This window comes from Epinephelus moara, chromosome 21 (genome assembly GCF_006386435.1).
Source record: "Epinephelus moara isolate mb chromosome 21, YSFRI_EMoa_1.0, whole genome shotgun sequence".
In the NCBI taxonomy this organism is placed as follows: Eukaryota; Metazoa; Chordata; class Actinopteri; order Perciformes; family Serranidae; genus Epinephelus; species Epinephelus moara.
Window position 1 is genome coordinate 25,038,134 of NC_065526.1, and position 12,877 is coordinate 25,051,010.

Below are 12,877 nucleotides of genomic sequence, written 5' to 3' on the forward strand. Positions count from 1 at the left end.
GCTTCCTCCCAGTTACTCACCAGTGATGAGCTCCCAGTCTCTCACTGAAAAATCCTTCAGCCTTAGTCACCCTGTGGAATCACGCAGCTCAGTTTCCTTTGTCTAATACAAGTCCTCTGTTTTGAATATAATTTTAGATTCCTCTTTAGATTAATCTGTTGGATAATGTGGTATTAATGGTTTCAAAGTGCACTTGCCACTATTGTCTAATGGATTTTCCAAATCGAGGGAAGCAGCACAGAATGATCAAACAGCTGCCTGCTCATCAGCCTAGTTGGAAAAATATGATCGCTTTCACTAAGGTAAAGTTTGGTCCAGTCATCATTAGGGCTCCAACAAACAAGCAGTGTCGTGATTAATCTGTTTGGGCCTTAAAAACTGTCAGTAAACAGTGAAAAATGCTCATTAGAGGCTATCACAAAATCTGTGATGACATTTTAAAATGGCCTCTTTTGTCCAAGCTTAAGTCCAAAACCCAGAAGTATTCCATTTAATATCCAAGAAAATCAGCAAAGTATCACACTTGAGAAGCTGAAACCAGAAAACTCTTGACATTGTTTCTTTTAAAAAATGACCTTATCAACCAATGATCAAAATTGTTGCCAGTGTAAATTTTCTGCTGATCAGCTTTTCCATTAATTGACTAATTATTTCTAGTCATTATTTAGTTTTGTAAAGACACATCAAGCAACTATACCTTTTCTATCAGTGGGGCTGAGATTACAAATGAGAAAATGTGCTGTTAGGCAGAGCTGCAACTCAAGATTATATTAATTATCAATAAGCTTGTTGAATATTTTTTCAGTTAGTCATTTGAAGCTACAGTTGGTAACTTTTATAAAACAAAGTTTTCATAATTGCTGAAATTGTCCCTATATTCATATAGCGCTAAATAAGACAGATGATTTGTGAAAAATCATATTCCTCTGCCTGCTCTATCGCCTTGTAGCATTTCTAATGGCCTAACTGTATGTGAATGAAGAACAACCAATCAGAGCCAAGAAGTCTCGAAAGCAGCTGTCAACAGTTTTATTCACTGCTCGTGAATTTCGGTCAAACTAGGCTGTGCTGATCAAATATGAATTAAGATTCTGTTACTGCAATTCCTCTTTCTCCCCTCAGATGTTTTCAGAAACATATTTTAGTGTGCAGTTTAGCTGTAAAATGAGAAAGTGGATGACCCGGCCACTACATTGGACACAGTTAAATGGATATACCAAGCACCGCCCAGCCGGATCAGCTGATTAGTTGTTGATAACTGAGATGCAGACTGATTCTAGCCAATACCATTAGAAGCAGTTAGATAGGAGGAGGGACATGATCTTTTGTTTCACAGACTGTTTCATGTGCGTCTTTCAGAATATTGTGACAGTTTCAGCAGATATGACACAAAATTATTTTTTCATAAGTCACCAACTGTATCTGTAATGTAAGAAATGACATTTGCCATTTACTGTTGTAATTGTGCCTTTTAAAACTTTAAACCACTAATTGTGTGCCGATTACTTTCATTTGTACAGCCCTCCAGTTAACAGTCAACTGTGGTTGTTTTTAAAAGTGCTATATAAATAAACTTGATTTGGTTTAAAGCAATGAACAACCCTTGGTGAAAGTTGTGTTCCTGCTTCTCATCATGGCTTTGTAGTCTCTGCCACTTTCCTGTAACTGCTGTAGCCATTAGCTGAGCTTGTATCTGTGTCACAGAGGATGTTGTTTGAGGCACCTGAGACGTGGCTAAGCTTTAACTACTGTGTAGACACACATACAGTGTTTAATGAACAACCACAGCTCAGGTCCAGTTACACGTGACGCATTTAAAGTCACCTGCTGGCATAAATACGTCACCTGGATTGTTTACAGTCACAGCGTGGGAACCTTTAGTGCACTGTGTGTTAGTGTATGTTCATACGCTGTCTATCTTCTATGTTATCAGGGCTTTAGGAGGAAGTAGAGCTGCCTTACTGGTCCTAGAGGAGTGTAGTTGCCAATCCCCCCCTCCCTCCCTCACAGGCAATGATTAACACCAGCAGGATGGAGGAAGAGGGTGAGAAAAGAGAAGGAGGAAGGAGGAGGAGGCATCAGTCTGAGCCTTACGTCAGTTTATTCTTGCTCAAAATGCTTTATTCATTCTTGAAGTGTGATTTTCAGTCAAGACAGTTTAATACATGCTGTGCGGAAGGAAGCTGCACTCTTCAGACGCATAAATGTGAAACTGAAATACCAGCCAGTAAATCACAGTCTGGTGCTATTTGTGCGTGTTTGCTCCTGGCAATAACTGACCCTACAGTGACCTTACATCCTATACGCTGTCCTTGGACTTGTCCAGGAGATGTCCTTCAAAGTGTGCGTTGTGTGCCCCATGTGTTGGGATTTTATCATCCTGCTGTAAAGCTCTCAAGTTGATGAAAAACTGGGTTCATCTTTGACGGTGGCAGTAAAGGGAATAAGAGGTCCTTGTCCTTGTGGGTCACTCCCTTGCTAGTGGGGCGGCTTTTACACATTACCCCCTCTTTACTTCCTTTTTTTCAACTCCACCTCTTTACCAGGCTTATCCCCTTTGTTTTAGCCCATTCTGTCTCCCCACTCCTCACACACGAGCTCAGACCCCTGTCGCCTGCAGACTTGTAAAAGCGAATGTGTGTACCATCTCCATCCCCCATCTCTGGGTTGTAAACATCGCCGAGGCTGGCCAAGGGGCTGGAAGCAGGCAACATCAATCGTATCGCCGCCATGAAATGATGAGGGACAGATGATCCCACCTACAGAGATAGATGCTCCCGCTCACCCACCACTGCGCTCCTTCCTCTCTCATGGCTCACCATAATGTTTGACTGCATTTGTGAACTGCAGAGGCAGAGAGTGATGTACTTGTTGATTAAGAGCAGCAAGTCAAGTGTTTTGACTGCTTCCCAGGAAGTGATGAAGTGCAGCGGTGGACAGTAACCAAAGCGGTCACAATACAACTACAACTACAGTCGCCTGTGATTCATTCGGCTTTAGTGTGTGTGGCTCTCTCACTCACTCTTTTCTCAGTCTTTCTCGCTCTGTTTTTTTCTTTGCTTTCTTTCTCACACCCACAGTCGTGCTGTACAGATGAATGCACACATAAATGTGACAGACTGCGAGACTGTGACTCACACACAGCAGCGTTTGGGGGGGAAAAAGACGCTTTCTCACCTCTTTTTCTCTCCATCAAAAGTCTGGTGCTCTCCAGTTTTTCTTTGAGTGCAACAGAAACAGAGTGTTTGGTGTTAATGTCTAACATTAGCAATTAATGGATTAACTTAGTTGTCAAACAAAAATACTGAATAGCCTTCTGGCTTGGTGCCTATTGTGTTTAAATTAACGTAATTGTGAATCGAATGTCTGTGAATTTTAAACATGTAACCTTAGCGTGTGGGAAATTGTAATTGGCATATGACATTTTGTAAACTAATCAATAATGAAAATATTAAGCAGTTGCAGCCCTGTTAACAATATTTAATTAGTATGTTTAGGTGTTTATGGAGTGTGTCTTCATTATTAGTTGCCTGACAGTCTATTTCACTAATTAAAATTAGTCTTGTCATCATACTAGAATTTCTGCCTTCGATACAATACCTTGAAACATGCTGATTTTTCGAGACCATTTTCAGTACCATGAACGTTGACATTAAGGGCATACAATTACATTTATTTTTTTATTAAAAGATGAATATAACAAGGACTTTTCCTTTTTTGGTTAGTAGCAGCAAACTAGCAGAATGACTTCAGTAAACATTAACAGTAAGAGTGAGTGAGAAACTGCAGCTGGTACCGGTGTGTCGATACTGCGGAAAATAGGTGTTAACACCTTTTTAAATATTTATAATCAGTAAATTGATATTTGGTTTTAGAACACTACTTCAGATTAAAAACCAGACACTGTTTTTGTTGAGGGAAACACATGAAATTGTGAGAAGAATAAAGATGTTTTACATAAAATCTGTATGTTGTTTGTGAATGTTAAATTGTATGCTTAAAAAAAGTCAGTTCTAGGGCTGAACAGTTTTGGAAGAAATACCTAATTGCGATTATTTTTAATGATATAGCAGTTGCGATATGATTATTTATAACAGAGGGAACACAAATTTTTACGTCATTCTCATTTTCATTGAAAATCATATTAAAATGATTATGGTGTGAGATTTTTGGGGTGATCTGTACCAAACAAAGATCTTTTCTTTCTGTAGTCTGTAGACTATGATAGGTAGGCCTGGACGTCTGTGCAATATTTAATTTAAAAAGGTGTTTTGACACATCTTTGACAAATAATGCATCTCCAGTGGTTTGAAAATTGCAGTAGGCCATATTGTGATATCGATAAAGTTACGATTAATTGTTCAGCCCTAGAAGCTCCTCAATATCCTCCGCCATAGACTATGAAAAATAATGAATTCCCTGTCTAAAAACAAACACTTGATATGTTTGGCATGGCATTTGTTGCTTTAACATTCGTACAACAAATTTGTGATGTGCTCATTTTTTTTGCCCTTGGTATCAGTGATGATCTGATTTTTTTCTCTCTTTGTGCCAGTTCCCTTACCTCAGCTTTTGGTATCTGCCGAGTACTGATTTGATACCAGTACTGCCATTTTTTGCCGAACCTGTTTACATATAGCGTGTAACAGGGTTTGCTGTTGGTCTTATGAAGCATTGATGAAACTGAACCAGTGACTCGTGACTGAAGGAATGTGACTGATATGCAACACAGTTCCACACATTGGGTCTGTGTATCCAGAGTGATTGCGAAAAGTCAAATGAAATACTTGATCTACATTTGTCTTCTCTGCAGGGACATCATGATCACTCACTTTGAGCCGTCCATCTCATACGAGGGTCTGTATGGCGAGGTGAAGGACATGTGCTCCATGGACAATGACCAGCTATTCACCATGAAGTGGATAGACGAGGAAGGTGCGTCTCTCCATCCTTTACTGCTTCTCCCCATCTGTGCTTCAAGAGGAGGCATAGGAGACCAGCCAAAATTATTTACAAAACAAAAATCAAATCATGGTCACATGTGACATCATCAAGATTAAACAGATTTAGAGGCCACCGGCAGCATCTGCCAGCATGTAGCAGTGCGATGTGTTAATATGAACACATGCTTATATGAACACGTACACTTACTGTAAGGCTCAGTCTTTTTCTTGTCAGCCGAGAGAGGGTACAGCTCAATACCTTGTTGTCAGTCAGTTAGTCAGGCAGCAGTAATAGTGTCATAGAAAAGATGGAGCCGTCAGACCGCTCTGCTCAGGATAAGGTCAGCTTGACCAAACTCATTAGACTCAGAGCAGCTCCCACTGGTAGCCACCCACATACAATCACTGGAGTCATTAGCCTGTCTGAGAAAGAAAAGCTGCTTGATGGTCATAATGAACTACACTAGCTGTGTCTCCTGCTGCCACATCCATGGAAACCACAAGCATATAGCTCCACAATGTGATCTCAAGTTGTTATCATGGTAATTAGAGAATGTACATGGGTAATTATTAATACTTCTGTAACCCTGGTTTAAAGGTAAGAAATACCGCCAACAGGTCTCATTACAGAGGAATTTTTGTATGACAGGAATGCTGCATTTACTTTAGCTTTTCTCCATTTGTTATAAAAAGTTCAGTTATAATTAATATAAACACAATCAATAACTTCTAACATTTTAACTGTATGTTCCACAGGGAGACTACTAGAGCAAAGTAGAGCCCACCAATCAGCCAAAACAATTAATCGAGAAGTCAGTTGACACAAAATTAACTGGCGACATGTTTTTTTCCAAACATGCATGTATTTCAAACCTTAAAGACTTGGGGAATCAATAGAGGGTGATCCTTATTTTCAATAATGTCGAGCATGAACAGAGACAGAAGTCCAAAACATTCAATAAGCATCCTAAACTAAGTTAAAAATCAACAGACAACCAGACTTTTTTTCTACTGTAATTTTGATTAAGGGAAAGTGGAGCAACAACCTATTCTGTGAGCAAGTGCCAAGATTATGTGATCTCAGAGGTAAAAGGGATGAAATATAGGAGCATCTGTATCAAGGCTTTATAGATAAAAACCAATGCCGGTCGTGTCTCACAGCCAATGTGGCATGCCACCCTTTTGGTAAAGATGACAGTGATGGGTGCAGTAAGGATCAGTGGTAGCCAGCATCCAGTGATTTCAGTGCAAAGGCAGCATCCTTTTCTATATGTAACATCATGTGCGGTCACAATCATTGTATACTTAATGTTAAAAAAAAGGACAAAATTGGAAAAAGAAATATCAAGCAAGTTTGTGTCTGATGCTTAATTAATCTGTTACTCGTACCTATCCATAGCACAGAAGTGTCAAAGATGTTGAGGTAATTTAGAAATCAGCTTCATTTAATAGTTCATTTTTCAAATGTAAAGTGTTTGGCCAGAAAACTTTCTTAAAGGCACCGTATGTAAGAATGTGGCCAAAACGGTTACTGCACTCAAATTCAAAATACTGCCGAGAGTCGTGTCCGCCCCCCCTCCCCTACAGATTCGAGGTTGCTGGACAGCGGCACGCTGGAGACTGATTTGTTTGCCCACGAGCGGCTGCCGTGGCAGGGCTGCGTCGCCACGTCCTTGATCTTCGGTTTTCCAGCGGACCGTTCGAGCAAGTCCGGCTTCTCTGCTGCTAACGCTGCTGCTGGGATACAGCAGAGCAGGAGTCAGCTGCTAATGCTATTTACCGGGACACTGCTAATGCTGCTTGCCGTGCTGCTAACGTTTGTTTCTCAAAAAAAAAATCAGTCGGGTCGATGACCCACCTGCACACGGGCTACAATGTATGATTGAAAATGAATGAACAGTTGAAAGTATTCGAAATGTCCATCCCCGTCTAGTTATGATGCTAGTTAGCCAACTTNCAGTCGTAACTGTAACTGATGCTGAGACTCTACTGACTGCGTGACTGGTAGACGGCGGTGGGTGGCGCAACAGGCCAAAACACAAATTCAAAATATAAACATGATTTGAGGACCGTAAATTGTTTTTTTTTAAATGTGAATATTCTGGCTGTACTGTTGTTGTCGGTGAGATCAGTATGTTATTTGAACATTATTCCTTAGTCTCTGTGACATATTAGGAGGATTTTTATGACTATTTGCTTTTGATTTCTTACATATAGCTTCTTTAATCAAAAGTGTTCCTGTGTTGATGTAACAAAATGAATTTTGGTAAGTTTATTGTTGTCAGATTTTTAAAACTCTTAAATTTTAGTATATTTAGCAGCCTTAAAAATCCTTAATCGGTCAGGCTCTAATCCAAAACACCATCTTTAAAATGGTACTCATGAGCGCAATGTGTTCCCTCACCACAAACCAAACCACACCAGGAAAAAAATAGAATTAAAATCTTGTTTGCAGACTGAAAAGTTAGGAGGAAAGTGCTTGAACATGTAGTGGAAAAAGCTTACTGAACTTACTGACGTGAAGATTGGTGAGTGATTCATCCCTGTCAGTACTTTTTATGCCTCTGTGCCGCTTCAAATTTGGCACAAATGTCCACTTGGACTCAAGGTGAACTGCTTAGATTTTGGTGGTCAAAGTCAAGGTCAGTATGACTTTGCTTCCATCTCAGTCTTGTGAACATGACATCTCAAGAAGTCTTTGAGGGAGTTTCCTCAAATTTGAACACCCACTTGGACTCAAGAATTAACCGATTAGAATGTGGTGGTCAAAGGTCAGGGTCACTGTGACCTTGTCTGTCTCATTCTTGTGAACATGATATCTCAGTAATACCTTGGGGGATTTAAAAAAAAAATTTGGCACAAACCTCTTCTTGGACTCAACGCTCAAATGAATAGATTTTTGTGGTCAAGGTCAACATGACCTTGTATCTGTCTCATTCTTGGGAACATGATTTCTGATGAATGTCTTGAGGAAATTTCTTCAAATTTGGCACAAAAGTTCACTTGGACTCAACCATGATCTGATTAGATTCTGGTGGTCAAGGTCATTGTAAGCTTTATGAAGTGGTATATTTTATTTCCAATAAGTCAAAGGACAACTTCACTGTGGCATCATAATGTTCTGCAAAAACACTTTCCTGGCCATCACTTTATGTCATAACTCAGAAACAGAAGGGGAGACAATGGTTCAGATCCTGAATTGGCGACACTAATCTTTAGTGCCTACCTTGAAACTGTGCTGATTTTATGGATCTACTGTGCTGATTTTATGGATCTTCTGTGCTGCTGGGTTGAGGATGTGTGTGAAGCATCCATGTTTTCACAGACATGAATGTAAACTGTGAGAGAAATCTGACTGGCGCGTGGAGGCATACAACAGCGAGGCGGTAATTCTAGTTTAAGTGTACGGTAAATAATTTGTCTCTGTTCCTGTTTGTATTTTCTCCGTACCATACATGGACTCAAGCACTCACACTCTTAATGATACTTCCTGAAACCAAAACTTTCAGTAAAGACCAGACGTGATTGTAATCTCAGTCCACCCACCAGTCCACCCACCAGTTCTAGTTCTCTGTCAACCCCCAGCAGTAAATTTCTAAACACACACCGTGTGTCATAGTTTCTGTTCTCAAGCTATTTATAAAGTCAGTGGTTTGTAGTGGTGATTAGTTAAATAGTGCACTAAGAATAGAGTTGGTGGCCTCTGTGTCGGCTCACACTGCCTCTCTTCATGTGTCATGCCAACACCCGACTCTAACTGCTACTGATAAGGAAATAATTAGATCTGATCTCTAGAGTGGTATTTTAATTATTGACTTAGATTGATCACTGTGCAAATACGCCTGTACAATTAAAAAGAACTGTTTTAAATGGCAGCATCGACTGCTTCAGTGTGTTCTCCTACACCAGGGGTGGGGAACCTTTTTCATATCAAGGGCCATATCAATTTTTATAAAGTCCTCCAAGGGCCATATTACTATTATGAACACGTGACCAGAGCTGAAAAAAAAAAAAAAAAAAAAAGACAGAAAAAAATGTCTATAACCACTGTGTTACTGAGCCTCAAGATTACTGTATTTCTACACGTCATACTCACCTAATGCGATGGCTGGAACTGTTTCTCTTTGGCGAGGCGTCTGATGTCAGCTGGCAGTGATGATGATGCTACTCGAAGCTGGTTCAGCTGGCAGTGATGATGATGCTACTCGAAGCTGGTTCTCCAAGTTTGGGTCAGTCAGTCTTGAGCAGTAGTGAGTCTTTGCAAGAGTCAGTTTTGAAAAGAACTGTTCACAGCGGTACGTTGTCCCAAACAGAGATGCAAACTTCAGGGCGTGTCTCCTCAGGATGGGAAAATCCTCAGCCCTTGTAGAAGTCCAGCAGAGGGAGGTTGTTGTACTTAACTTTGAGCTCGTTGTTGCTTTGCAGCTCAATTATTTCCATTTGGACGTTGTCTGGCACATCAGCTGGTTGCACATTGAACGGCATAGCAAACATGTCCAGTTCTTTTTGTATATTTTTCACATCATGAAACCTCTCATCAAATGCCTGAATGAGTTTTGCACACTCACCAGCATATTCAGTCGTACCATCAGGCTTTTGTTCTTGCAGAGTGGGAAAGTGCACAGTGTTTCCCCTTTCCAGTTGTCCTTGCCACAGCCTTAACTTCACTTCAAATAATTTCACATTTGAAAGCAGGGAGCTGATCAGCTGGTTGGGACCTTGCAGTGTGATGTTTAACTCTGACAGGTGCTTGGTGATGTCCACCATGAAGGCCAAATCACTGAGCCACTTGCCATCACTGAGCTCCAGGACAGGTTTCCCCTTCATCTCCATGAACTGTTTGACTTCTTCCCACAGTGTATAAAACCGTGCGAGCATATTTGCACGACTCAGCCATCGCACTTTACAATGATAAACCAGACCACCGTACTCTGACTCGAGCTCGCTGAGTAGCTCCTTGAACTGGCGGTTGTTTAGCCCTCTGCTTTTGATGAAGTTTATGGTGGACACGACGGTTTTCATCACGTTGTTAAGCTTCAGGGAATGTGCACACAGATTCTCTTGATGTATGATACAGTGACATAAAACTAAATCACTTGGATCCAGACTCAGACGGCTCATTTCTTTTTTGACTAATGCAGTTAATCCTTTTTGCGCACCAACCATCGCGGGTGCTCTATCAGTAGCGATGCCGCTCAGCTTCTCAAATGGCAGTTCAAAATTGTTCATGGCCACAACAACTTGACTGAGCAAATCCTCACCTTTGGTAGTGCCATGCATGGCTTGCAAAGACAGCAACTCCTCCTTCGTCTCAAACTCGGCCGTAATCCCACGCACAAAAATGGTAAGCTGCGCTGTGTTTGTGATGTCTGTTGTCTCATCACAGGCCAGAGAAAAATACTCAAAGTCTCTTGCAGTGCCCTTCAGTGTTTTTTTCAATGTCTTGTGCCATATCTGTAATCCTGTCTGCAATGGTTCTTCGAGACAAACTGACACTTTGAAATAATTTCACTTTGTCGGGCGCGAGCAGCTCCGCGGCGGCGACGAGACACTCCTTCACAAACTCTCCTTCAGCATGAGGTTTCAGCTTCTTGGCTATTATTTCACTCACCACAAAATGAGGTTTCAGCTTCTTGGCTATTATTTCACTCACCACAAAACTTGCACGCGTAACATTCTCTCCATCAGCCTGTGGTCTTGTGAAAGCTGCTTGCTGGGCACCCAAACTCCGACGAAGAGTGTTGATTTTATCCACACGCATTTGTCCTTTCAACTCGCCAAGTTTAGCATGTTTCGAGCTGTAATGGCGCTCGAGATTTGCCTTTTTTATCACTGCCAGCGCCTCGCCACAAACTAGGCACACTGGCTTGCCTTTCACTTCAACAAAGCAAAAATCGTTTGTCCATTTTTCCTGGAATACGCGGCATTCTGCGCCATGATTCATCACTAGTCAACATTGCGCACTCTAGTGTCAACACACAAAGTCACGTAGTTAAATCACATGCTGTGTTCACTGACCCTGACGTTGACTCGGACATTTATAACAGTCTGTTTTATTTCAGAAAACTAATGGCTGTCTGTCATTGTTTGCCTGTTTTTTTTTTTTTTATTCATACTAGTACAAAATGTAACAATTTTATTGTGTTGCGGGCCAGTTCAAATGGCCTCGCGGGCCGTATACGGCCTGGAGGCCGGAGGTTCCCCACCACTGTCCTACACTCTATTCAATGTTTACTGAAAGTTCATTTATTACAATTCATCTAACACCTACAATAGTAAAAGATGTTGGTTTTCTTACATGTATGCATGTGAAAGATAAAACCTTCATAATACAAATATAAAAAGGATGGGAGCTGTTAAATTCATAAAAGTGAGAAAATATGAAGTGCTAAAAGTGTGCATTAATACAACCACCAAATGAAGAGCACAAAATGTCTTTGATTGTTAGCTATTCTGACAAAAACATAAGACAGGTCATGTGTCAATGTGGCAGCAGTGTAGAGAAATGAAAAGAAAGTTTTTTTGTACCTGTAGCGGTGTGTCCTTTTTCAAATACATGGCAATTATTTTCTTGAAAAGTGAAGAATCAGAGTGCAAAGTGACGTCTTCAGATGTCTTGTTTTGTCCAATATACTCTCCAAAACCCAAAGACTTTTAGTTGACTATCATGTATGACAAAGAAAAGCATCACATTCTCACATTTAAGTTGCTTAAAATGTTTACTTTGACACCTTTAACCAATCAACTAATCATTTGATCAACTAATTGTTACAGCTCTCCTTGTATCTCAGATACCTTAAGCCCTATCGGCATTCACTCTCGGGACAAATGATTCGGCAGGAGTCAGGGGTATTTGATCGGCTCCGGCTTCAGGCGACTTTGATTGGCAGTGATGGAAATTTGATACCCAGGTGTACGCGCTAATTTGAGCCACACAAAATACCATCCATCTTTGTCCAAGCAGCACTCAAATATCATTCAAAATCTAGTTCGGCACTGAGTTTGAGAAAGACTGAATAAGAAAGAGATATAAAAAAGAGGTGACCAACTTAATATTTTCACTGGCCGCCATGCTGCTTTACTGTTTACTGACCTTGTTTTCTTGTGCGTTTGTGATGTCAAATGTGGCACAGTAAGGCCAAACATTAAGGCATACTCGTCTACTAATCCACTCATCTACAGAGTCGTGCGCACATGGTTAGCAAAAACTGTCAACGCTCTCTCTGCAAAGCCTCTCCTTTTACTGTGCTGTCCATCCAGATGCTCTAACATTAGATTATTGTCTTCAAGCTGCAGTGTCTCAGTAGTATACTATTGAAGATGAGTAATGCTAGTAATCAGTAAATGTAGGACCAAAGTCAGAGGATTTAAGAACATTCTTGTCTTTCCAACGTGATTTCTCCGAGTAGCCTGGTGTCTTTTTATAACATGGTAAATGACATCTTGTCTCTCCTCTGCTCCTAGGTGACCCCTGCACTGTGTCATCTCAGCTGGAGCTGGAAGAAGCACTGCGTCTCTACGAAGTCAACAAAGACTCGGAGCTTATTATCCACGGTGAGCCTTACCACTGTTCACACAGGCTGTATCAAATCATACCATAAATACTCTCAGGATTTCACACAAGATGTTCTCGTGTTCCTGTACACTGTCAGTTGTCGATTCACACCAGGTGCTTGGTCAGTAAGAGGTCCAGGTGAGAAGCCTGTTATCTTCAAACTTTTCTGCTCTACAAATAGTCCACTCACCTCTCTGTTGAGCTTTAGCCGTGAACTGCCTGCCAGTATTAGTAATTAGTCTCTACGACTATTATCAAGGTATTCATGCTAAATGTTGTCATGTAATTTAAAAACATCTCGTTACAAAGCCAAATACATTTAATCTAAACACTGTTTTAGATAAAATACATCATATTGCTTTGGCACAGTGTAACATGG

At 40.7% G+C, this 12,877-nt stretch overlaps 1 protein-coding gene across 1 annotated transcript in view; it reads left to right on the top strand.

Moving 5' to 3' along the window:
• The window catches only part of prkci (protein kinase C, iota), a 41,594-nt gene that overhangs the window by 7,263 nt on the left and 21,454 nt on the right, over window positions 1-12,877 (top strand). Inside the window, exons 2-3 of the mRNA XM_050032407.1 lie at window positions 4,814-4,935; window positions 12,408-12,497. Coding sequence (XP_049888364.1) covers window positions 4,814-4,935; window positions 12,408-12,497 — 212 coding nt within the window. The remainder of the gene's footprint in view (window positions 1-4,813; window positions 4,936-12,407; window positions 12,498-12,877) is intronic.